This window comes from Phaenicophaeus curvirostris, chromosome 6, assembly GCF_032191515.1.
Source record: "Phaenicophaeus curvirostris isolate KB17595 chromosome 6, BPBGC_Pcur_1.0, whole genome shotgun sequence".
In the NCBI taxonomy this organism is placed as follows: Eukaryota; Metazoa; Chordata; class Aves; order Cuculiformes; family Cuculidae; genus Phaenicophaeus; species Phaenicophaeus curvirostris.
Genome location: NC_091397.1, coordinates 50,192,438 through 50,220,426, shown reverse-complemented (window position 1 = coordinate 50,220,426; position 27,989 = coordinate 50,192,438). Strand labels below are relative to the sequence as shown.

General features: G+C 38.6%; 1 protein-coding gene across 2 annotated transcripts in view; it reads left to right on the top strand.

The window, feature by feature from the left end:
- LOC138722219 (ubiquitin-conjugating enzyme E2 E2) overlaps positions 1-27,309 on the top strand; it is a 214,714-nt gene extending 187,405 nt beyond the window's left edge. The window contains exons 5-7 of one of the 2 annotated variants that reach the window (XM_069860154.1): positions 1,164-1,311; positions 7,854-7,921; positions 26,531-27,309. In XM_069860154.1, the coding sequence (XP_069716255.1) occupies positions 1,164-1,311; positions 7,854-7,921; positions 26,531-26,569 (255 nt within the window). In that variant the 3' untranslated portion in view covers positions 26,570-27,309. The remainder of the gene's footprint in view (positions 1-1,163; positions 1,312-7,853; positions 7,922-26,530) is intronic. The other variant, XM_069860155.1, reaches the window with a different exon arrangement.
- The last annotated feature ends 680 nt before the right edge of the window (positions 27,310-27,989 follow it).

Below are 27,989 nucleotides of genomic sequence, written 5' to 3'. Positions count from 1 at the left end.
ACAGTCAGCCCCTCTGTTTAGACCACTGAAATGGTACACCTTAATTTTAGATGTTTAGAACATGTAATTAAAACCATCTGGTTTAGCTTGTTATTTGGATAGACCTGATGGAGAAAATAATCCTTGATTGAGACCCCCAAGGTGGAGGTTTTTATGTTGTTTCTTCCTATTCAGTAGCCTCAGTATTCATTCTGAACTATGAAGTAGACTTCCACGGCTGAAATTCTTTTAAAATTAGGAAAAAATTTTCACAGAAAGGGTCTTTGGGCACTGGAACAGGCTGCCCAGGGAGGCGGTTGAGTCACCTTCCCTGGAGGTGTTTAAGGCACGGGTGGACGAGGTGCTAAGGGACATGGGTTAGTGTTTGATAGGAATGGTTCGACTCGATGATCCGGTTTGTCTTTTCCAACCTGGTTATTCTATGATTCTATGATTCAACTTGAAGCAGAAATGCATCATTCTAGGCTAAAAGAAGTGATCTCCTCCTTGGTTTGTACATATAGAATCACTTTGGAGACAATGTAAAATGGATAGAGAAATCCTCAAAATCAACTACAAAAAAAGAAAAAAAAAAGAAAAAAAAAGCTCAAAAGTAGTTTGTCTGCAATTCTACTGATTCAGCTGTAACTCCATTTTCTTTGAGCAGCCTTTCTCTAATATTTTGGGAAATTACTTTGTTTTTTCCAGGAGTCAGCAATGTAATGCCACCACGTTTTTTCCCCAGCTTGATCTATTGGGTCAAATGGTGAACAGATGAAAACAGCAGAAGAGTCTGTCTTCTTCTGCCCCTTTTCAAAGTGTGAAATAGCTGTGGGCCTGACATATGAACATTTTCCAGATCAGGGGCTGGAATAGCTTTTCTTGGCCCAATACAAAAATAATGAGATCTGTGAGACCAAGGCAAGAGGAAGCTCAAGAGATGGATTCCATTCTCACCTTGCACAAACCAGTTCCACTGCTGGCCACAAGTGGAAGAAGCAGACTTAATTTTCTTTATTTTCTTATGAATATCCCTATCTTGCCCAGTCTTGACTGACAGTAGCAGAGTACTGTAATTTCAACCAGGAAAACAGAATGTTAGTTCATATAATTTTTTAACTGTTTAATAATTGTGTAATTATTGACTTGAACGCTATTGTACTTTGACATGCTGTCTTTTCTAGGTAACATTTCGGACAAGAATCTACCACTGTAACATTAACAGCCAAGGCGTCATCTGCCTGGACATTTTAAAAGACAACTGGAGTCCAGCATTAACCATCTCTAAAGTTCTCCTCTCCATCTGCTCCCTCCTCACAGACTGCAACCCAGGTAAGACAAATTAACTTTCACATTCACTTTCATTCTCGGTTCCTATTCAGTCAGCTACTAGGATGTGGTCAGTGTGCTGTTTTACTACTACCTACTAAAAGTCAAAGATCTTTAATTTTAAATGCCATTCATTTAAATCAAGACATAGTATAGAAAGAAGGCACAATTTAAGGAGCTCAAGAGCATTTTTAGTACTTGGGAATAAAAATCTTTTAATCCAAGAAGTCGTAGAAAGTAGTAGGCGCTAATTTGGATATTACTACCAGGGTATTAGTACCAAGAAATATTAATGAGTTAATAAATATTGAATAGGAAAGCTTTCCTTTAAATATGCTGATAATACAGTCTCTGAAAAGAATATTAATAGTACTGGCAATGATAGATGTCTAACACAGACTCTACAAATAATGAAAATTAATTTAAATGAGGTTTATTCAATATCCTGGACAGCAAGTATGAGTATTCAAAGCAAGCTGTCGTTCTTATTAACTAGCATAGCACTTAACCTCTTCCCTCAGCTCGTTTAGATTTGTTTTCTGCCATTGACCACCAGATCTGTAATTTCCACTTTCTCTTACGCTATTTACTAATGAATGATTTTGACGGTAGCCTTGGAAAATCACAGTGTATAGAAATCATTAAAGAATCATTAAAGAAAAATTAAGCAATCTGTTTACATGTTTTGAGGGTTGTTGCTGATTTATTTTTTATTGTACACTACTTTTTTTTTTAATTTGACATCTAGCTTTTAAACCTTTAAGTTTCCACTTTTTAAACCCTTCCCCTCAGCCAAAGGCCTAAAAATTGCTTTGCAAAGGGCAGAATGTGAGATTCTTGTATAATCAAGGGCTGAGTCAAAGCTGTGCAGAAGACTGAACTATTTCCAGGCTCAAAATAAGGTGAATAGGGAGAAAAATGCAATTGACTCTTTATTTTCACGTGAATTTGTTACTGTGTATAGTGTTAAAACCCTTGGTATTCCATTCAAATAAGACCTGGAGTGGTAAAGGAACCCTGTGTTACTGTTTCAGACACATTTATTTTAGGTTTGTTGGATGCTCTCTGTTTGCATCTCTGAAAGTTTGCTTCTGCTAGTGTCTAACCCGAAATAAGCCAAGGTGCCTATGGGAAGTCAGGTGAATGGATGGCAAAAGTGTAAAGAGAAGCAGATGTGTCTCATGTGTCTTAGAGACCAGGTAAAGAACTAGAGAAATTGCAAAGCCGTGTTGGTGTTGAGAAGTTGGCAGTAAGTATGTGCTCCTTTGTGGTCAGTTCCCTTTGGAGGGATACGGTCAACTTGAAAGCTGGCTGCTTTCCAGCAGTGATTTGAAATGTAGAAATTCACTTCCTCTGCCCTCTTGATGTTTTTCTTTCTCTTAGACTATTTTACAGGTGCTGTCAAGCAGCAGCTTTAGCTCACCCTGTGTGTAAAAGTAACACTGAGAACAGTTATCCGTAACATATTATCATATTCAACAAGTTATGCTACAAACGAGAGGTTGTTCTCTTCAGTTTCTTTCAGTTAGTAGCCATAAACATTGCCATGACAATATTAAATAAAACAGTTTCATGGCATGTCAATTTTCAAATGTTCTCTTTAATTACAAAGTAGTTTTGGATTTTGTTACTGCTTCATGTTAAAAGTTTCCTATGATTTTTTTAGGAATTAATGCAATTTCTTACTTTATATTGTGAATTTCCCTCTTATGAGTAGCTGACGCCAGGTACACGTGAACCACTCATCTTTTTTCATTCCTTTGAGATTGCCTGTTTGATGTTAGATATTTTTTTTCTAAGTGAACTTTGGATGTTAGTGATGTACAACAGAAGGTTTGCAGTCTTACACATTCTTACTTCTCAGAGTATTGCCTAATATGCTACAGCTTCTTCAGGGTAGGTAGGTAGGTAGGTAGGTCAGTAGGTAGATGGATAGGTAGGTAGGTAGGTAGGTAGGTAGGTAGGTAGGTAGGTAGGTAGATAGATAGATAGATAGATAGATAGATAGATAGATAGATAGATAGATAGATAGATAGATAGATAGATAATCTAGGTAGATAAAGATATACATCATTGAGATAAGTGCATCACTGAGATACGTATCGCTGAGGTATATCATATATATATATCTGTGTGCGTATATACAGAAATATACCTATATGTATTTTCCTCTCTATCAACTGGGAGTAATTTCTAATCCCTTAGTCTTCTCTTCATTTAACTAGTTTTCGCCTTTCTAAAGGGAGAAACCCAACAGGGGTCTCAATTTGATAAGCAACTCTGAACTCTTTGTTCCCCATTCATCAGCCAGAAGCAGATCAGGTCGAATGGAAAGGCAATACTGAATCTCCCACAAACATAAACACGTGGGACGGGCAAGTTTTCCACCCCCGGCCTCTCTGAAGGGAAAAATCAAGTATCAGTTACCTCCTAGTCTTACATTTATGCAAATCTTCATTAGAACAACAAATAGCAGTAAGAATGGCAGCTAATTAACCCTCAGTCATACACAGTGATTAAACGGAGCTGGAGCACAGCTGCAGCTTCATTGGCAAGCGCAGCTATTCTTCTCCAGCAGGCTGAGCAAATGAAAAGAGGTATTTGCTCCTGCAGCTCCTGTCATTCACACAGTAATCTACAAAAGCCATGGAGAGAGTCTCTTTCCTCCCCGGTTATACATCACCGCCCTTTGTTCCCTGTCACTCCAGGCAGGAGTGAGTTTGTCCTTTTTAAACAACTAATACAATCCTTTACTCATAAGCTGTCTCAGGCCCTTCAGTCCTGATTATTATTAATTGTCTCTATTTTGCTTGGCAGCATCAGCCAGTAAACTGTGTTAATGAAATGTCTGAATTCTGTTACAGCTGGCTGACTTTTTCATTGGGGGAAGGGGTGCTGTAGGGTTTCTGTATGAGTGAACACGTTTGACTTATCTGGGAGTACGAGAGAGCCAACTGGAATGGTATCAGAGGGATGGGAGAGATGATGGCATACACTAACATTCAGTCCAGGGATTTCTCTTTAAAGTGGTGCTCTGGGGCACTGCATGCATCTCTTTCTACAAAGCAGGCCCCCAATCCTGTAAATATTTTGGCATGTGCAAGAGCAACCCTACAAAAGGATGGATATATTCATCTGCATGAAAATGGGTAAGTGCTTGTAAGCTCTGTGCTTGAGCACTAGAAATATATACTTCCAGTGATAGCTGCTAGGGCTTGCCTGTATGGGTAATAAGATATTCCAGAGTAACTCCATGTATGGACACTCTCCTCTTTAAAAATATATTAAGTGAAGTCACAAAAAAAAAGTCTTACTTGGAGTAAAAGTCAACTGTACTTTAATACTCAAGTAGAGCCCAGGGAGTGTAAATACCTATACTGCTTTAATCCAGAGGAGCTTTCAAGTATGATTGGCCCCTCAGGTTTTGTATTTTTACTGAGCTTCAAGTATGAAAACAAATTAATTATTTTTATATTTAGAGAGCTGATGATGCTGATTAGGGTTGAAATGCTTAGTGTTCTCAGTTGGTCATTGCCACTTTGGCCCTGCCAAAGGTTCTCAAGCCCCAGGAAAATTCTCATTTGCAAATGCTTTAGAGAAAATAAATTGAAACACTGATGAGACAGTGCTGCAACTTTTTGTTTTGCATGGCCTCCTTTTTCACATGTTCAAAGTCTGAACTTGGCTGCCCTGATTATCCCTGGTGTCTGAACAATCTAATGTCAAATCATGTCTGCTTAATAACACACGGCTAAGCCTTGATTAGGACATCAGAACAAAGCCTGCTACATCTCCCTCACACCAGCCTCTTCCCTTTTGGTGCCATCCTCCACCTCTGGCTCCTTACTGGTTTTCCCACACACAAGTTCCACGGTCATTTGGGATTTTATCCCTCAATTGACATCCCTGGACCAAATGCTTCGGCACTGCTCCTGCCCCTGTTCCCCATGTGCTAGGACATACCCAGCTATGAGCTTCTGCAATGGGGATTTTCACGGTGGTGCAGACAGAGGACAAGAGGCACAGCGTAAGACGGGGATCAGCCATGGCATTGCTTTCCCAGAAATGTGCCCAGTTAGGCTGAACTCGTGGCTGGCAGCTGCAACTAAAGTAGTTGCTGAGGGACTTTACAGAGCCTCTCTTGTTTTGGTCTTTAGAAGCTGCTGGCTGATTTTCCAGCCTGAAGTGACTTACAGGAATTTTATACCCACTTGTTTTTAAGCAACTCTTATCCTATAGCATAAGTGACAGCTTTCCTGGTTTTCATTCTCAATATATTAATGAAGAACCATCCTCTTTCCTCCTGGTCTTTATTTGCTGCACACTAACCAAACGTGTCTGTTAGCCTCCTTCCATAAGAGAGGCTTTCTGTCCCCCTACTCATCCCCGCAACCCTCTCCTGCCCCTTCATCACACTGCAGTCATCCTTCCTGAACATGCCTGACCCACGTGGAGTTCACCAGGGCATGAATCACAGCTAGACCAACTCACCATCATCTGGGTTGAAATATTTACTGTTCCCCGTTGGATGTCCCTATCTCACTGGCAGCCCTGCCAAAGGTTTTTTCAGTTTTAGTCCTGTCATTTTCACTGTTTGTCTGCTTTCTAACCCAGTGTAGTGAAATGATACAGAAAGGAAAAGGAAGAAAAAGAGGAAAATAGGGAGTGGAAGAAAGAAACAGCTTTTGCTAGGAAAGGTTATTAACCTCTGTTTGTTACAGGATTTTTACCAGACAGTGGGTAACTCTAGGTATTTACTTCGAAAAGTTCTCAGTGTTTTTCCATGTGTTCCTAGTCCTTTATTCTTCATTAACTTCAAAGTCCACAGAAGTCCACCCTGATAATTCATCTCCACTGTCTTGTTTCAGTTCTCTCTCAGAAGTGATGCTTCAACAGGTCATGTTACTCCTTCGATCATAAAAGTCACTTATTTTCTTTCTTGAGACACATCTGTTTACCTTTAAACTTCAAACAAAAACCTCAGGCTGTTCCACTAACTTATACCTATATCTAGTCTAGGCCTATACTCAAAAATAGGTTGACCTTTTAATCATCAATTATCATCAAATCTAATACCTATACTCTAAGTCTGAGATTTCTTACACGATCTGTTGATTCAGCTGGACTGGGGCTATACATTGGGTGATTGAACAGTATTCTTGTAGTTGTCATAAAGATTAATTTCCAACACCTGTTCTTGCTATATTTTTTAATATAATACTCTATGTATCACAATCAACTATCAATAATATCTAAGTCCTACATGGATATATTTATAGTATATCTCTTAATGCTGATAAAGGAAATGCACAAACAACTGACAGCAGTACCCACTTCACCTGGGTCATCAGTAGCCAGGTTAGCTGATCTGATACTAATACTTCAGAAGCATATGACATTAGCAGCGTAAAGCTGCTTGTCTCTTGTTATCCTTTAAACCTACCAAAAAGTGTGAGGCAGTTTGTGTAGTGTTACACATAATGTTTGCTGTGAATGTAGTTTGAAATTGGAGCATACATGTCCTGACAGTATATGTACTTCTAAGAGTAAATGAGTTGGACAGATACCACCACGTTAGTTTGATGTGAGCTCCATCAATTTTTATAGAACCTGCAGTTGTTCAGCTCATCTGAAGACTGCTTATGTTAAAAAACACCGCTATGCATATTGTGGTTTTCAGATATAATGTACCTTGGTTAGAAGCATATATGCTGGTGTTTTACAATTACTGCCATGAATCATGAATTTACTAGATGGTTTCATACTTTGTTAACCCACATGAAGTAACATGGCTGTGCAATTTAATGACTTGCATTTACCTAAGCATAGATGAACAAAGTCAAACAAGATCCTAAGATTATGGGGATCATTACTTGTCTCACTAAGGGACATGAAACATGCTTTCATGCTTTCTTTACATGAGTCATTCTTACGTTTTGCCTTTATCTTCCCCAGAAACTTCATTGTTTTCATCACAGAGTAGGTATAACTGGCAATTTTGGATAACATACTATTGTTTTTCTATTGCAACTACAAGTTATGTGGTTTGGCGTGATTTAGATTTGCCTATATTTTCTGAAAAAAAATGTATTATCACCCTTTCCTGCACCTGCACGAGGGTGCTGATATTTAGGAAACTCTACAGATGGGATGCAGTTATTACAATATTCTTTTTCCTTTTTCTTTTTTTTTTTCCCTTGTTATTTTCCTAAAGGTTTCTAAGGTTCTGTACTGTTACTGCTGAGAGTATAAAATCCCAGTTCTGTCATCCTTGCACAAAAGGATTCGATAGTGTAATTTAATGCGTATCTTTGATCCTCAATGGGATCTAAAACAGCACTTTAGAGAGTAACTTTTCAACATAAGCATAAAAGCCCTCAAAGCCTGAACAGTATTTGCCCTGCTACAAAGCTGTTAAAATTGCTGCTGTCTCTTTCCAGGACCTTTGCAAAACAGGAGTAGATGGCGAGAGTTAAGTCAGAAAACATGTGAAGGGAAGAATTGAAAGCATACTGTCTCAATTTCTCTGCTCATTTCCCTTTCAGCCAGCAATGTACACTTTGAGAGGGAACTTGGTGTCCTTCTGCAATGCCACCGCCCCATCCCTCAGCAGGTTTGTCTTCAGCAAGTTTTCCTGAAGCTCAGTGTGAGTCTTTCTGGCCAGGATGCACACCCGTGTGCCTAGGAGGTGGCCACAGGGTACAGGCACGAGTGCTATGTGGATAGATCTGGTGTTCAGAAAGTTTTGAGTACCTCCACATTTTGAATTTGTGTTAGTATTTGGCAAATTTAAGCTTCATCCAAGTGTTTTCTTGTAGCAATTCCTTAATCTCTACCGATCTGCATAAAGTGTTGACAGGTAAATCTAGGCAGGCCATGCAAGGAAGTCCTTTGCTGTGCTGCCAGGAGCTCCTGGCCCGTTGCACCAGCCGTGGAATTGCCTTCGATTGTCTTCGCACCCAAGCCAAAGGGAAGTAGGTTCATTTGAAGCCTCTCCAGAAAATCCATCTCCAAATAGGAGCTGGAGCGAGGCTGCCAGCCTTCGATGTGGTGCCCACTGACATGCTCCATTCTCCTGACTCTGCACAGGAGTGATTATCTGGAGGAGGGGCACTAACATCCAAAACTGCCACAGCCACTTGCAAAGCGAGCATGTGTCAGCATGTTAGGTTCCACAGGAATATCTCTGTTTTTTCAGCCAATAAACTCCTGCCATACCGTTAGACATTTTAATACATTAATAGATGTCCACTGTACCAATAAAAAAGATCTATTTTCAGAAATAGTGTGAAATCTGAAAGCACCAGCCTGTCCAAAAGAAAAATTTTTTTAGTAAATTGAAGGCAGCTTAATAAAGGAAAATATAACATAGCTGTAAAAATAAATACTGTTCCATGCTGGAGCATTTGGCTCCAAGTGAGGATTTGGCTGACTTATGGTCACAGCTCTGCTGTTTGGCTTCTACGTTCAAACTTTAAAATAGCTACTCGGCCTAGGGTAATGAAGAACAGGTCCATGCCCCTCGCCACTCAGAGACTGGACGTATCTTTTTTCTCTCTGTTCTTCTATATATCTCGATCTAACAGGAAGCGTGGATGATGTTTCTCCTCATCTGCTGCTTCCCCGTAGCAGAGGCTGCTTTCTGTCAGTGCCAGTTCATGTCGTATGTTCCTTCTGCAATTTTTTAGACTTCACAATTATCATTCCTTCCTCTTCCCTCACCCCTAGTCGTGAAGTGAATTTAGAAACTCTGGATGACAGCAAGTTCAAGGGACGAGACACTTCTCATTTTCCTCATTCTTGTAATTTTTTTTTTCTTAAAGCCATAATCTGCACATTTTGCTACTATCAAAAAACTTTGCTTCAGAATCCAATCTGATTTTTTTCCTTCCCTTTTAACACCTTAACAGCTTTGTTCAGTTTATCAAAAAGGAGTCCTAGTCTTTCCTATGCCCAAATATATTCTGCTCTGATTCATATGAAATTTTGTTTCTTTTTAGAACATTTTTGTCCAGACACATAGAAAGCTCAGGAGAATTATAAATACTCCTTCTCTAATAATCCAGAACATATTGGAGTAGATTTGTCAAACATGATGAATATTCTGGAAAATTACTGAAACACCTAAAAAATTGGCAAAACAGTATTTCATTTGTCCAGTTTTATGATGCTGGCTAAGCCTTGCTATTTTGATTCTTCCCTGGCACCCACAGGCTACCAGGTAAAACATCTCAGCACAGTACTCTCAGACATACAACAAAATAATCTCGTTTTGCTATATATCCTTTTTGTAAGCAGCAAAGGGTCATGTAAACAATGAAATTGCTCTGTTGTCTGAGATTATTTATATTTTTTAGCTTGGAGCTGTTTTTCCATTTTCTTCAGAGTTTTTATACTGTGCTCTGTCAGGAAACAGGTAGATTTCTGCGCTGCTTGAGCACAATGGAAAATGCTCCCCTTGTGTCTTGAGCAGGAAAATATTCTATGCCATGTCACTCGAGCATGGCAACAAGTAAGAGACAGTAAACGAAAGTTAGAGCAGTGAGGAGTCATTTCATGAAGTAATATTTTCTGGTGTGTTCTAAGTTGCAACATAACCTTTGTGCCCCTTTTAAAATCTCTGCTTTGGGTTGTCTGCAAATAAAACGAGCTCACTCTGGAGGCTTTTTCTTAGCAAATAAAAAATGATGTAGTGTGTAGTTGCTCTGCTATCTTGGTACTGCTGGACTCGTACAATGTTTTACATAAAGGCCACCTTAATAAGTTGTCCTAAAGGAGAAATAAAGGAAAATACAGCACAAACCTGATGGGTTTTATTCTTTCTGCTCTCAGAATGACAACGTCAAAGGCAGGACTGCCTTGGGGAAAAAAAACATCACCATTAACTTCATTCAGATGAGCAAAACTATCCCATCAGTTGCAATAAATGCAAATATTTGTCTTTAAATACTCTGTGTTCCCCTTCCTGTTCTGTAGAATCTGCTGTACATTTATTGAAGTAATGCATACATATTTGAGCTGATAGTATCATATATTCTACACATGATATTTACAAATCCTGGATAGTCTATCACTGGCTTCTCTGCCCATTCCTTTTAAAAGATGCTGTGCTATACTACCTGTACCATACTATAGGATGGATACTGTACTAATTGCTCTTTTATACTTTGAATCACTTACAGTTTCTTATATTCTTAGCTGGACACACAATAACAATATGTTAAAGGCACTTAGGCACCTAAAGATGTCAGCAGACAGCCAGCAGTGTTTTCAGTATTTCCCATGGGGTTTAGGCATCCAAAAGTCCCACTAGGAGTCTCTCCAGACTGCCAGGAAGAGATTTTCTATACATCTGGTCTTTAAATATTTGCAGACACATACACCTATATGTGTTAAATTCAGTGGATGTTACTTTCAAACATGAAATTAAACATATGTAAATGCAAGCAATGCAGCAGCATATTATGAAAATTATGCATAGATAAGCATTGAAAGAGAATTAATTTGCTTTGCCATAAAGAGATGAAAGCTTTTACAAGATTTTGTTCTTATCAGTTGACTAAGTCCCCTCAACATGAACCCATGACTGTGGGGATTATTATAAGAGCAGGAAAAACATTTGTGAACTGTCATGAGTAGTTCTCAGGAAAATATGTCTTGGAATATCTCCTAATTATGTGTACAGGGGGGAAGGCTTGGATCATAATTACTTTTTATGTTGGCGTTATTCATTTCAGTTGCACATTGGCAACACCTTATAGGTAGAAGAGCGTTGTTTGTGACCATACATGCATTTCATGTGTTTCAACTCAGACTATTAAAAGCTCACAAGACATACGTAAAAAGATTAACACAACTATAGATAGAAGTAAGAGTTCAGAAATACTTAGTTTTAAACTCCGCATTATGGTTTCAAATGTATGCAATGTTTGAATATTTTTTCCTCTAAAAAGTGTCTGGAGTTATGTACATAAGAATATTGGTGGGTTTGTGTCATTTAGAAAGTGAATGGTACAGATTACTTTTTAAAAATAAAGTGTACAATGTGGATTTTGTGGTATCCAAGGCATAAAGCAGTCACTAACTATAGCTCCAGATACCAGTCACACACACACTTACCTTATTCTTTCTTATCCAACCTATCTGTAACTCTACAAAGAATAATCGCTAGAAGGAGGATTATAGTCATTCTCTAGCTGGGAATGAGTACTACTCAGTTCAGTCAGGTACATTGCCTGTAACTGCTCACTGCTCACTGCTCAGTGAAAAGTGTAAAATTCCCTCAAAGCACTTTACTCAAACGGCAATAGACCGGAGAGGAAATTCCCTCCTAACCACAGCTGACAATCAGATTATGTGTTAAAGCATGAGCAGTAAGAGCCTTTGCAGTGGTAACTTACATGGTTCCATGAGTAGTGTGTTTTCTAATTCTTTTTTCATTTTCCTATATTACCTTCTAATATTCCTATACTTTGCTCTTGGATGTATTTTAACTGTTTGGTGTATGAAGCATCAGCTTCCTTTTAACTTCTGCTAAATGTGCTGGGGTTTTGTGTTCTTTTCTTGCTATGGAAATGATAATCAAGCCTAGTTTTTCTATAATCTTCTTTACAAAATTACCTGTCACACCTTATTTTGTCTTTTTTTTTTCCAAGAAAAGTTAATTCTACATTTCAACCATTTCTTAAATGGGAAAGGTTTGACCAGACTGCTAATGATTTCTTGTCCTTTTCAATAAGTTTTCTACTACCGTTTTGGTTTTAAGACAAGTAAAGAAAAATTGAACTTCAGACGTAGTAATACCCAACCATCAGTTTGTTAAATGACATCTGATTAAATCAGAGACTGACTAAATTCCAAATCAGTAAAGAAGCTTTGTACATCTGTGTCAAGAAATAAATGTAAAAGGATTTAAATGGCACTCATGAGTGAAAACAGTCTTGTCACTACCCTTAACTGTTCCTAATTTTTATTATTCCTTAAAGCAGGCTTCTAGAACATACAAAATTCAGTCTTATCACAAAATGGAAGTAAAGCTGGAAAAATATACCTATGATTTTGATTTTATTTTTTTACATAAAGTTTACAAAAGCTGTATGATGAGTATACATACAGAGATTTTTTAAAAATTGTGCAGTTCTGCTCAAGAAACACAGGGTTTCTCTGAGCTTTACCTTAGCTATCATTAAATTAAAAGTACTTGAGAAAATGCATGAGTGATGGATGCTACAAATACAAAAGGTTGCAATTAATTTTCCTTCCAATAAACATGTGTAATTTAAAATAATGTGAGTGGAACTTCCCTATGCCCATTGTCTCAAAAAGAAGACAGGTAATTTAATGCATACACATAATAAATCATTGTGTGAACCGAGACCAAAATAAGTCATCAACGTTAAATGTTTAAAAATGTAAAGTATTTAAATGAGGCTGTAAGTCATTTCTTGTATATAAAATATAGAATCCTAGCTTAATTTGAATGAATTCCAAGATATAAAGTTAACTGCCTTTTACTTTCAAAATACACTCCCATCGTTTACAGTCATTACATGTATTTTCTTTGTTTCATGCAGGTTTTGTCTAGCCAATACAGACATGTCCTTAATTACATTGGAATCTTTTGAACAAAGCATATACAACGCTTTTGGGCTTAGCCAATGCTACTGAATATATTTTTTCACTAGTAGAACTGTATATATTTAAAGGAAAAATAATGAAAACTAGAAAATCAATACATTTAGACATCATATTTTACCTATATTCCTGCACTTAATTTTCTAATCTCATAATAATTTAATCTAATATTCATTATTCCCAGTTAGTAAAAATAGCTCAAATCTCAGCTGGAGTAAACTGGCACGAATCCCACTGATTTTCTTTTCCCCCAGATTTTTCAGTTAGACTTTGTTCTATTCTACTTAGTGGGGTTTTCTGTTGGTTCTTTTTTTCCCCTCTGTACCTTTTCTAACATGAAGGCAAGGACAGATTTTGAACTTCCTTGCCGTAGATTTCTAACTGCCTATGAGCCGCCTTCAGAACCCTGATTAGCACAACTATTTTTAAGGCTTCTCCTTCCTGTTCTTAAACTACAATTATTCTTGTTCTACCATAGAAATCATACTGTTCCACATTCTTTAAGCTCCTCAAAAGAAGCCTGCTACATTTGGCTTTATAACAGGTTTGCAACAAGAATATAGAATCAGTACTGAAAAGGAAAATTCGTAATCCTGGATGTAAGTATGTTAGCTATTAAATCATTTAGTCTCTTACTTTCTGGAGTAAGATTTCAGAAATTAGTATTCCTGAGTCATTCAGATTTTACCTTCAGAGATGATTTACACTACTGCAAGACATGTCTCTTATTTTGCATGGCTAATTTTCTACATTATTCAGCAGGAGCAGGAAATGGTTGTTTGTTTTTTACAGTTTTGCAGATCTATCAAAGGCAACAAATAAAACAAATTATATGCAGCGTGTGTTTCAGAATCCCTATTTTCACGGCAAATTAAGTTCAGGTGCACTTAGTGGAGTAGCAGACAGTTACTTAAATAGCAAAATGTATGGTGTAATTGTCCCAAATTTAAGGATGGGATGTACTGTAAGATTTCATATTCATATGGGATACAGAAATAGAGCTCTGATTAGTAAATTGTTTGTAGTGTTTTCCATCTGTACAGGGCTTAGAAAAAAAGGAACTTCTATGGAATAGAGCATTTGCAACTTGAAGATGAATTAGATTTCAGAAAATTCTCAAGGGCTGCAACCCTTGTCACTTCAGTCTTTATAATACTGATTAGATAAAGCAGCATGAAAGTAGAAGTTACTGAATGGCACAGTATTACACTAGCATAAGGAATGCCTTCATGACCTTCCATGTCTCTTCCATGTCTACCTTGTACAGTTTTTCTCTACAGCTCAGTCTTAGGTTTTCTTATGTCAATGTCTGAAGTGATTTGGCAAAGCGATTATCATTTTATCAGGCATGACAATGCAGTCAATATGACCCCTCACACAGGAAGGATAGGATTTCAAAATGAAGTTATTTTTCCTGTTACCAAATATGAAATTATTGCTGCAAATATCATAAATTCAGTCTTTATTCAGCGTTATCATATAACTTCATTGCAACTAATCTAGGAGCTAAACCTGCCTACATGATGAATGCTAATTATTTTGTTTAACCTGTTTTTCCTTCTAGTCCTATTAGAACTTGTTCATAATTAAGCCTAATTCTATTCATGCTCTGAAGTTAATTTAGAAGTAGGTAGTCTGAATGAGGTTGTTTTCTCACTCACTTTCTCATTTCATACTCATTGCCAGAGCTCACACCATCCTGTTGCCTTTATATGACATCCCATGTCACCTCAGTGATCAGCCTCCAGAGATATTGCTGTAACTGGCCCATAGCAATCTTCAGAGCAGGATGACACTCTGTTTTTCATGCTTTCTTGAGCCACTGTGCATTGGTAAGAACATCTTCCTTGGATGGGTAGGGGAGTATTGCTGCAAATTCTGCAACACTTGAGGAATCAGACTTCATCGCTCTGGACTGTCAGAAATCTGTCAAGCTTACAAGTTAACAGGGAGAGTAACTCCAGATGTTCCTGTCCCATACTCTGCTGAGATGTTATATATTTCCTACATTTATAGTGCATTAGCTTTTTGGGATGCCTGCTTCAGAATAGTATGGACTACAGATGCAGATGGCAAGATGAGGCACAGTCCAAACATGCAATCCCACCACCAGGCTCTAATCCGTGTCTGCAGTCCAGAAGAGCCCCAAGAAGCCAGCCTCATCAAAGAGAGGGCTGTACTGACAAAAATCCCAAACAAATTAGTTTCTAGGCATTTTCTTTCCACAACCTCTTAATGCAGATATCACCTTAGACATGTCTGAGCCAGATGCAGCCTGTGACTTCCTTGCACATGTTCTCTGGGAGAAAGGGAAGTATATAGAGGGAATGGAGAGGCCTGGCTATACTTCAAGTTAGTACTGGATAACAGTAAAAGGTGAGTTAACGCAAGGCACACCTAAGTTCCTATTCCTGTTCCAAGGGATGTTAAACTTACCAGGGGATTTCAGGTCCTGGCCTGTGAAAAAGGGTCCCAGTAGCCTTTAGTAGGGGTAAAATTCTTCACCAGCGCACCTCCCCCCCTTTTGTAAATAAAAGCCTCTTGTATTCTTTTGACATTTTGCATGGGATTCCTAATAACAGTTTTGGATTTAAATGTGTCAAATTAATAATGAGATTTAATAGAACAAGAAGGAGAAAATCAGATTAAAGCAAAATAAGCAGCATTCATAACATTTGTAGGCTTTTCTAGTTACTTCAAGGATTAAATGCTATAAAGGAACAAAGGGATGGATTCAAGAGCAGGATTTAGACGACTCCTGCATCTAACCTACAATGATCCTAATGTGTTTAAGTTGAAGATTTTGGTATTGCTCACATTCAAACCCTTCTTCTAAAAGTGAAGATGCCTTTAGGATTTTTTTTTTTCTCACAGTGTTTTCTAAATGCTGTGAGAGACCAGACCATGCAGGGACACTTCCTCCTCTTCCTGCCCCCTGGAAATCCACATGGTAAATGAGGATCCTGTTGGACTTCATGGTTTTCCTGCAGAGTTGTCTACCTCTGGTACACATGATTACAGGATGTCTAGCACTGTACAAGCCATGGTCATGGGAAATGCCTTAACACCCAGTTGCTTTGGAATTAAATTGTTTGGGATGTGTAAGACCCATAGGTCATTCCTTTGCCTTGAGGTGGTAATTGCTGGGAAGCGAACAGAGACAAATCCAAAGGTAAACTGATCCTTTTTCCTTTAAATGAAAGCCATTCTGAACACACTGGAATTCCTGTACAATACCTATCCCTCCCTTCAGACAAAAAAGCATCCACAGTGTTTTTATTAAAATATAGTTATGATCCTATGGATTCATACCCGTTACATTATGGATCTTAGCATTTTGTTTGCTTGACAGCATTTTGAGATCCAAGTGCTGCATTTTCCTCATTATCCACTCGCAGTCATGTTCCACAAGGTAAATGCGTATTGGTCTAACTTTTTCTTCAAATGTTATCAAGCCACTTACCATGTAATCTCTTTCATATCGAGTTCTTATTTACTGACACCTTTTTATTAATTTTTTTCTAATAACAATGACTGTTTCCCAATTGAGTTCATTATTATGGACGTTGCTAATATATCTGTGCTTTTAATTTTGAGACGCATCCAAGCATCAAAGTGAAGCGTGTTATTTTAGAACTTTAATTGTTCCAGCATGCTGGCAGTTCTAATAGGTGCATGTTCCTCCTTAATTAAACACAACTCTTCAAAATCAGTACACTGTGCCTCATTGATCCATGATTGCCTCAGCTAACTCCCAGTCAGCCAGTGAAGTTTATAGAAACCCTGCTAAAAAATGAAGACTGAAAAAAACCTTACTCTTTAAACAAGAATAATTTCCCTTGGCAAGAACAGGGATGAATCACTGCCAACGCTTTCCTTTAAAAGCCATGTTAATAAAATCAGGTCAGATAATACTCCTTATTTCTGAAACATCTTTTTCTTAGGCAGCCTCATATTTCACACAGATCTGTGGTAGGTAGTCTGACAGCAATCAAATGCAAGTCTAGAGAGAAGAATGAATTTCTCCTTCCATGTATCTAAAATGGATATTTTAGTAAATGAATGTTTTCTAAACTGGATTTGCAGAGCTCTTTTGTATTTGACGATAAATAACATTTTCCTCCTGACAACAGTTTGGACATGGGAATCAAGTCACACATGCCTTAATATTTGTGTAACTTCAATCATTGTATGAAAAATTTGACAGGAAATGTGTTTCTGACAGTTCTACAGAAAAAAAATTGAAGTCATGTTGTGAATATCAGTGTCTCTACAATGCACATCTATACAGACACATTTTCCACAATATCCAGATACCTCGCAATTTTTAGCATATATGTATTCTCAGAATATTTGAGTGATGGAGAAACATTAGTCCAGTTTTACGGGTGGGAAACCACTGTAAGACCAGTTAACTTTCTTGGAGTCGTCATGAGCTTTTGCAGGCTCTAAAGACCAAGAAGCAATCTGGAGTTCCATATCTTGCAAGCAGTGTGACATGACTGCTCCCCTGGTTGCCTGCCCAAACGTGCACCATGGCTGCACCTTGGCTGTATAATGGTGGAACGAAGCTTCAGAGTCTTCTATGCTATCTTACCCTCTATTTCTTCTCTGCACCTCTCTGATTTCTCCCAGGAAAAACACCTTAGGTGTAAGGCTAGAGAGGTGGCCAAGGGCTGAATGATTGAGTGACCAGGACAATGGGATGTACAGGTGAACACAACTGCAAAGGAAGCCTGGTGCAAAACTGTAAATCTCCTTTAGCCCTGCATTGGCACGGTGACCACTAGGAGGGCCTTCATATGTGGGGACAAAATCTTTAGGCAAATTTTTGCCTTTAAAATTACACAGTCTCCAAGCTACACTATCTATCGCTTTTTTCACTTAGTTCTCTAGATGCAGAGGCGCTAGTGTAAACACTCAAATCCATTTCCAAAGACTGTGTCTCAAGTTCTTATGCATCTCTCCTGTATTTCCTTATTTCCCATGCTATAGCTAGAAAGACAATCCTGGGTTTTATCTGAAACTGGGAAGAGACATAACAAAGACGGTCTTTGTTTCTTCTAACTCCAACACATTCGATCGCCTTGTATCTAAGAATACTATGTCAGAGGATATCTTACTGCACCTCTTGTTATTTTAATTTGGTGGGAGCAACCCTTGAAGATCATACGGTTACCCACTTTGTCCAATCCTTGTTAACCATAGCACCCAGCCTAGTGAGGTATGTGAGCTCTAAGGCAATTTTAGAAGTCATATTTTGATATTTTAACACACTGGTGTAGCCTATTTATATTAGAATTTTCTTATTGAGTATTAAGGTGCGACCAACCAAATCTGCAAAACTAGTTCCTGAAAAGAGTTCAGGGAAGAGATGATTATACTCCGCATGATATGACTTCTGCTGTAAACCAATCACTGAAAAGGATATTAACTTCTTTCCTAGCAGACCTTTCTAGAATTTGTTTCTTTCTCCTCCAAGGACTACCTTTTCTCTTCACTAAAACAATTCATTTTATTTGTTCTCTTTTTTAATACCATTTTTATTGATCACTTTATCATTTTTTTGTACAATTTTCGAAGAGCCTTGTAAATGGATAAATACATTCCAAATGGGTATTTGGAACTACAATTTTATGAAAGTCAGAAATAAATTGTAGTTCAGCTTGTAGGGTGTGTAAAGCAATTCAGAGCCTTGCTACCGCCCTTTGTCCTGACTTGAATCACTCTGTTGTTCCAGTTCATATGCGTCTGTTGATCAGACTTCCAACCGCGAAGCGAGGTTTATTGCCGCACAAACAGGGATTAGTGCTGCATTGCACTCGTTTTCACTTATGCCCTGATTTTGAGCACTCTTTCAAAGGTGAAAGGTTTGTGAAGTAATTCTGTGTGCCACTTCACCTGCCTCAGCCTCCAAAGAATTACTTAGTCAGGGCATTATTATTAATGTTAGCAAAAGAGAGCAACACTGCTGCTGTACAATCACTGGAGGATACTATGAGGCATTTCATATACCTCATTTTCCACATCAAGACTCACAATATCCTTGACATGGTCTTCTAGGAGTTCATTAAGTTTTAAACAGGTGACATGTGGCAAACTATGGAAACTTCCTGAGGCAAAGTGACACTATAAATAAAATTACTCACAAACAATCTTCTCGTAATCCCTTCCTCTCAGAGTACTAAATTATTCTGTAACATATTTGGTATAGCATATCTGACACTGCTTTTGTCTGCAGTTTTTGCTGACTGGTCTTCTCGTAACACTAGCCCAGATGCCACTGAAAACAACATAATAAAATATAATTAGCAACAAAATAAATTTTTTAAATTAAATTTAACAATGGTTTTGGTGTGCATCAAGCTGTCAGCATTTGCTGTTAAGAAAACTGATGTTTCAGTGAATTAGTAGTTTCTGCTTTTCCCTTCAATCTTAATTATTTTTTTTTAGTGTGCCTTTTGGGATCTATTTCTTAAAGGTTGGCACAATATTAAAACCCACAAAATCTGAATTCATAAAACTTGTCTTTCACTGCAAGCTAATATGGGAATATGTACTGTGCTGCACTGCTACCACCAAACAAAATGCAATTAATGAAAATATGAACTTTTATTTTGGGGAGATTTAATTTCAGGATAACCAGTTCGGCCAGTGCTGCTGTATAAAGATCTGACTCCAAGGCAGCTATCCTATAGACAATATATAGAGCACCTAAACTTTTCCTAAAAAAAAGTTCAAAAACCCCAAGCACTCCCATTTTTTTCAGTAAGAAAGCAATACAACAGAATATATGGAAAGAGAGGTAGGCTTAAAAAAAAACGTATTCCATAAACCAAAAACTCTTCTAAATGTATAACTGAAATCCAAGAAACTAAAAAAGCACTTGTTTTGTTACACATTTCACACAGCCTTTCCAAAGAAAGGAAAGCAGATTTGGTTGTGGTGACTGATGCTTCAGAACAGGTAGTTTGATAGAGCTTCTCAACGGGATGCCAGTCATAGCTATGAGAAAGGTAACATTTGTAGCTCAGAGGACGGAATAAGACCTTTTAAGTTACATCTAACTTTTGGGAATTCCTCCAGTTAATTCTGCTTCATTAGCTGGAGGGCAGCTCTTACAAATTCCCCCTGATATGGAGCTGAAGCTAAACCTGGACCAAAATAAGAAAGTACATTGTAAATATTTGGCTGAAGGAACCAGGATTTTTATAAGGCTATGGGTCCTTTTAGTTAGCACCTTTTAAGGTGCTCCAGAAATCTTTCGGAGAACCCACTAGCAAGTTTGCAGACAGCACTAAGCTGGGTGGAAGTGTTGATCTGCTGGAGGGTAGGGAGGCTCTGCAAAGGGATCTGAACAGGCTGGACCGCTGGGCAGAGTCCAATGGCATGAGGTTTAACAAGGCCAAATGCCAGGTCCTGCACTTGGGGCACAACAACCCTATGCAGTGCTACAGACTAGGAGAAGTCTGTCTAGAAAGCTGCCTGGAGGAGAGGGACCTGGGGGTGTTGGTTGACAGTGACTGAACATGAGCCAGCAGTGTGCCCAGGTGGCCAAGAAGGCCAATGGCATCTTGGCTTGGATCAGAAACAGCGTGACCAGCAGGTCCAGGGAGGTTATTCTCCCTCTGTACTCGGCACTGGTGAGACCGCTCCTCGAATACTGTGTTCAGTTCTGGGCCCCTCACCACAAGAAGGATGTTGAGGCTCTGGAGCGAGTCCAGAGAAGAGCAACAAAGCTGGTGAGGGGGCTGGAGAACAGGCCTTATGAGGAACAGCTGAGAGAGCTGGGGTTGTTTAGCCTGGAGAAGAGGAGGCTGAGGGGAGACCTCATTGCTCTCTATAACTACCTGAAAGGAGGTTGTAGAGAGGAGGGTGCTGGCCTCTTCTCCCAAGTGACAGGGGACAGGACGAGAGGGGATGGCCTCAAGATCTGCCAGGGGAGGTTTAGGCTGAACATTAGGAAAAAATTTTTAAAGGAAAGGGTCATTGGGCACTGGCACAGGCTGCCCAGGGAGGTGGTTGATTCACCTTCCCTGGAGGTGTTTAAAGGATGGGTGGACAAGGTGCTAAGGGGCATGGTTTAGTGTTTGATAGGAATGGTTGGACTCGATGATCCGGTGTGTCTCTTCCAACCTGGTTATTCTATGATTCTATGTAATAACTGGCTCCATCAGCTGTTCTCTGTTGAAACTGTAAAATACTGTAATGGAAATATAATTCTACTTTATAAATGCTCATAAAAAATGCACATAATGCATACAAACACCCATAATGTATGTTTTAAGTCTAAATGTGCCTCTCTCCAACCATGTTGGCACTAACAGTTGGAATTTCATTGCATATCATGTGGCTGATGGAGAAGGCACATTGAAATCAAGCTGTTAAACACACTATCCGCATTTTTTATTTCACACTAGTGTGTTTGCTGTATTTTTAAGAGAACATTGAAAAGCCCAGAAGAACTCTACTTTGAAATTGCTATTTGCTGACATAGAAATAGCTGTAAAAATACAAGTGGAGAAAAATACAGTATAGCAATATATTTTCATTTATTTGGGGGAAAAGTACTTTTAAAGAAGAATTATAGTCTGTCTTCTGAATTATAAAGCAGTATAACTAGCATTAAACATTGCTGAAATTTTGTAATGACCAAGCCTCAGCTCATCCAAATCCCCAATAGCATTAACTCCCTGGAACTGGGCTGTAAATTTGATTAGCCTTACAACAGACATGAGATACAAATGTTCTTCCTTAAACAGTCACATTAAGTGACTGCAAAAAAAGATGACAAGGCATTATAGAGCAGCACATCCAGCCTTTTTAAACTAGGGACAAACTCCAGCTTGCCCAGCTTTTTACAGGGTAATTTCATGAATTGTAATATGCCATGAGGATTTCATATGGTGAGGTGAGGGGAGATTTAGCAGCTGCAGTCTTCCTATAAATCATCCAGAAGCTTTTCTTCATATTTAGTTCTTTTGACTGCCACTTTCCACATAAGCAACATTGCTGAACCTTAGCTTCTGTCCATGCTTGTTTAATTTGGTGTCTTTTTAATAGATTTTTATTACTCTTGGGTTGTCCTCTAATGTGAAATTTGATGCTGAAATTCCTGGTGGGTTCAGTTTTACATGGAACTAATCAGAGTATTGGATTACATTTTTTCTTTAAACAAGCTCAAGGAGTGTCCTAGGAGGAGGAACAGTAAATTATGAGACCTTAAAGTTTTCCAGTTCAACAGATTTGCAGCAGTGTCTCTGGTGAGCTGATGGTTTGCACCACAGCATGACTCCCCTCATAACCCACACGTGCCTATTGCAGCCAGCACCACTTGTAACGCTGCTCCTGGGTTTTGGTGCTGCCAAGTGCAGCACACAATCGCTCTGCCTTGTCCCAGCTTCTCCAGCCATGGGTGCCCTGAAGGATGGGGTGTGCATGTCTGCGTACACAGCAGGGAAGGACCTGTGCATGGGTGGTGCCACCTGGACTCTCAAGCCAGGCACAGCATATCTAGTGATCTGAGGTGTCCCAAGTACGTGCCTCGTGCCAGGCCAGGAGTTGCAGAGTTGTGATGTGTTAATTCATTGTGGTTTTATTTCATTTCTTTCACTAGGTTGTTCTAATAACACATTTCTGGCGTAGCTTTATATTCCGATCCCCTGGTTTTCATTGTCATTTGGACGCAGTCCCATTTGGAGTGAATTTCTGAAATGAACTTTGATTCACTGATGAATCACACTGCTTCTAAAACAAAAATAAAAGAAAAAAGCTAGAGCGGTTTACTAGCTATGGAAACAAATTTCTAACATGGAGAATAAAACCACAGATATATACAAATGGAAAATAAGAAACAGTTTTATGGTAATGAGAAATGGAAACACAGGAAAAGTACCGTTATGAATTTTGAGATTCCTTTTTATCTCTTAATTAAACTGTTTACACAGCAGTTGTTTTATAAATACATATTTGGCCCTGCTAATGGAGGATTCACAATACTCCTTAATTAGTGCAACCTGGCTGAAAACCAGGCCATGCTTAGCCATGTACTACTTAGTTTAGGGAACTATCGTTTCTTTCTGATATTTGGTGTTTTGTAGAACTTAGACACTATAACTGAGGCTCGTGCATGTTGGGAATTAGATATTTTAATTGTTTTAATTAAAGTGCCTCTGTTTATCTTGTAATCTCCATTTTATGCATAGCGATGGTGATTCATGTCTCATTAAGTGTTGAGAGTTCTGTGCTGTTGGGCTGCTGGCCGGCTCCCTCCTCCACCAGGGACAGAAGCTGCTTGGCTTCATACAGGCACAAAAAAGAGACCATTTGCAGTGCTGGAGTTCACACGCTGTCTTTACGTCCCCCAGTGCAAACGCGCTCTGCTGCACTGAATTGGCCAGTGTGCCACTGGTCGGGTGGCTCTGATCTGAAGTTAAAATTTCCCTCCTCACCAGCTGTCCTGACTTCCCAAACAAACCTGTTCTGCCTCCTGATGGTTTTACAGCTTCACAGGAACTGCTAAAATAAGCTAGCCCTTCAAACAGCTGTTGAAGAGTCCTTGTTAAAGTCCTCATAAATAACTACATATAATGACAACATACCTCTAGACCCTCTGAGAGGGATGTGAAATAGCTGGGCCATTCTGGTAATAATTGTTTGTTCAGTTTGGGGTCTCAAATGAGCAAGTTTCACTTTGCCAAACTGGGTTTGTTGTTTTATTCAATATTATTATAACCAATAAAATGTACAGCCAAACTGACAGATTGCAAAGAACAATGTTGCTGCTGTTATTACCTAGAGCACCTTTTAGTAGCTCAGCAGCTGGCTGTGGGTGCAGCTGGTCCTGCTTCTGCTACGGCAGGCAAGGACCTCTCTTTGCTTCATCAGTGCTGCTTTGCAGACAGGCAAATACTGATGGAGAGAGGCACTGACTTGAAGAAAGCACCCTGAGATGACAGGTGATTTACAGGTAACTCTCTCCATAGGAATTTACACACTTACAACAAAAGCTCTGTAGACTTGAGACATCTTGCAGGCCAACACCTCCATGATTTCCCCAGCTGCCAAACAAACACTGCAAAGACAAATGGATGAGCATATGGACAAGTAAATAGCCCAGTTTCCTACATTACTGGACCTCAACTTATTTCCCCACTTTCTTCTCAAGAACTCCTCTCACCAGTTCACAAACCCCATGTAGTAGAAAGCAGAAACCTCCTGTACTGGGAAGAGTTAAGAGAAAGAGTCTGGACCTCCCACATCCTTCCAAAGACGTACATTGTTAAAATACTTCTTTGCTCCCAAAAGGAAATAGAAATGGAAATCCACACTAGGAAACCAAACATCGTAATCTGTCGTCTAGGACTGGGGATGATATGATCCTCACTACCCTTTCAGTAGATCAAGGAAGGCGATTTACAGCTCTCATTGTGAAAGACACATTTTCACAGAAACATTCATCCCACACATAAATGACTTTCAGATTTAAACTTAGTAAAACTTTACTACAGCCCATCACTTTTCACTGACTCACATAAGACTTTATAAAAGTCTTAGCAGCAGCATTTTAAATACACACTAAACCTCATTAAGCACTTACCACATTCCAGATGATAATGCCATGATATTCTTGCAACCCATCACAGCAGATGCCTCAGAGGCCAAACCCCACCTTTCGCAGCTGCATGAAAACCAGCACATTCATCAAATTTTTGCTCTGAGGATTCCTTTCAGGTTCAGCCTTTAGTGTCTGTTTCTCCATGGTTCTGTGAAAGTGTTTCTTCTCATGGTGGTGTCAGATCCAAGGAGGGTGTGGGAGTTCATAGCAGTGCTGTGAGGCTCATCCCTGAGCTATGTTACACAATGACAAGGTTTCCCTGTGGCTGCTCCCTAAATTTTCTGCTGAGACAAATTTTGCCCTTTTCCAGTTTCCTGAGTTCCCCATTTACCCTACAGTGCTTCTCAAATCTCATTCCAGCCATGAACAACTTTGCACTCCTTAAGTACCCACAGACCGTTAGCCTCCTGTTTCCACAGAACAGAATCCTTCCAGTAATCCCCTATATAGTTCTTCTCTTTGGCTGAGGAGGTAAAGGTGATATACTTTATACTCTGAAAGTTTTTAAATGGATCTTAGATCAGATATGCTTCTTTGACACTCATGCATGTAAAAATAGCAAAGCCCAAGCCCTGGTGACCTCCTGTGGATATATTAAGATATTAAAGGTAAGCGTATGCAGTAAGTGTTTGCAGGTCTGAGACTACAGGGACCTAGTACACCATAGTCACAGTGGTAACTTGCCTGATTAATTTAGTAGGTGCAAACTTAATATTCAAATCATGGGCTCTTGCTGAAAGTAGAAAAATATTCTTTTCATTAGATATTATTCAGTAATATTCAGTAATGCTAGCAGTAAGCCAATCAATTGACTTTTGGCTAAAGCAATCTATTTCTATCATAAACTCTCATTATCAATAAACAAGCAAAACAGCCCAGATTTACACCTCTCTGTGGAAGCCCTGGTATCTAGTCGCAGGAATTTCAGGGGTTAATAATGCAAATGCCACACTCAGATTATGGTTGTACTGTGGAAACTGAGAGTCTTATTGTTCAATGGCACCATCATCAGTCAACTACAAAGCTAATTATTAACTGGCTTTAATAAGAAGTCATGTCCATCTGTCCTAAGTCAGGAACAAACATGGTATTAGTGCTTCTGAACTTGCACAGTGTGGTGGTACAACCTCAGGAAATTTACTGTTGCAGGAAAAATATTAAGAGTATGGATCCCCCCCCAAAAAAGGAAAATCTCTATACATTTTCTCTGCTTTAAGAGAGAAAAACGGTGATGACGTACAGTCAATTCAGGGAAAGTCTTATCTTGGTTTATTTTTCTTAGAGGGCTGATTGTTTTTGTTTAATTATTTGTGAAGCAATTTGTAGCTCCAGATTACTATAAAAATACTTTTTCGGGTTGTTTCTTCACTTTGGAAATACAGAAATAGCTTGAGAAGACCAAATCATGCAAGACTCTGGCCATATAAATGCTCAGAAAGATCCCATAAATTAAATTCCAAATCCCAAAGTTTGTAGTTAACTTTTGCTGCTTTAAAAATAATAGTTACTGCCCTAATTCCTGATCATTCTTTATGCTTCAAAAATAAAGGTATTAAAAAAATCTTTTAACCTAATAATAGAATTTGAGTCCACCCTCCTCTTAGGTGATAGTACAGATATTTCTGAGAGTCTAATACTATAAATAAATGACATAGTATGTTTATTCTTATCGCCTGAAAGCCACATTTAGCACAAAATAAAATTATTGTAACATTTTTATGGGGCAAAATTTTAGAAAATGACATTAGTTATATGTTTACCAGGAACGTGTAGCTAATTGCCAGCCAACTCTTCCCCATCTTTCTTTCTTTCTTCCTGTATGCATGTGTGCTCTCAAAATGGGACAAGTATACCTAGACACCTTGTTCATACAGTTAAACTCAAGAGAACTAAATGAATCCAGATCTAAGAATAGCTTTTTCCATCCTTCCAAGGCTGATGAGTATTTCACGGTTTGTGTTTCCTTTTCAGCTGACCCCCTGGTTGGAAGTATTGCCACTCAGTATATGACTAACAGAGCAGAGCACGACAGAATGGCCAGACAGTGGACCAAGCGATATGCCACATAGGAACCTACTCTAGGATTTGCTGGACCTGTGCAAGCACATTCACTAAGTGCATCAATAGCCCTTCCCTTCATTCTTATTTTTTATTAAATTTTAAAACATTTTGTGACAAAAGGTTGTCCTTACTTTCTTTTTGGTTTTATTTTTATTTTTATTTGGTTTGGGGTTTTTTTTTGTTCTGTTAACTTGAAAGTTGTTTCCCTCAAATGTAGACAGGGGATTTTGGTTATCAGTGCAAAGAATGTTGGATCTGTAATAGTATAGAGCTTTGCCACAAAGCTTTGTATTAATGTGTGGGGTTTTTTTTTTTTCTTTCATGTGGTTTTGGGGAAAACAAACAAATTCAGAATTATATCTTGTTTCTACTTAAATGTAGTGTTTAGGGTTATTTTTTTGTACTGAAGTCTTTAATGGTGGGTGCATGCTACTGGGAACAAGTTTTGTATAAAAGCTTAAAATCAAGAATCACTGTGCATTACTAAGACTGTGTTTATCACTAGCCTTCTGTTTACCACACAAAAGGCTACAGCGTTGAACAAATTAATATGTATTTTGATTTACTTAAAAAAAAAAAAAAAAGTGCTTGTAAATTTCTTAGGGACCTGCCACTTTTGACTGTGGATCAGTTGATGTACACTTGTATTATTAAAGCACTCAATAAAACACTGTGGCTGATAAATGCAATTCTTGCAAGATGCTGCTTTTGCGTTTGTGCAGCATAGGCTGCATAGCCCTCATGTAATACAACTGCAAGTTAAGCAAGTATTTTTAGACGTAAAGCATTTATTTCTTCTCAATAATGCATTTCTTAACTTAGAATTCTTCATTGTGTATATCTTTCATATAGAAACATCTTCCAAATTTTAAGGCCTTTCTTTTGCATGCCAGTGCTCAGCTCAGCTATTCTGAAGCCTCTTGCTGCATCTTTTGTACTATGGCTTCGCTATATCCATCTTGTTACATTTAAAATAGTTGGCTATAAAAATAGCCTTGCACTGAAAGCAGAATATTGATGATGATTTTATACAGCAGGCCTCATTTTGCCTTTCTCCAGGCTCTTTAATTGTAAAAGCAACTGTTAGTTAAAAAAATAAATGAAGGTTTTTCAATGTGAAAATTGAGCCCATTGCACCAGTCATTCCCGGCACATTCAGTGGCAAGGGTGTTTCTATTCAGATTTGACCTTCAGGCTAATTTTAGAATATGCAGCCACAGAAGGAAAACTTTTACTTGGCTAAGGAAATGTGTGGGTGTTGTGATTTAGAAAATATATACTGTGATGCTGATATCTAAATGTTCTTTGTGTTGCAAGGCATATTGGAAAATCCCTGTCTCATGTAATTAAATGTTATGGATGTTATATG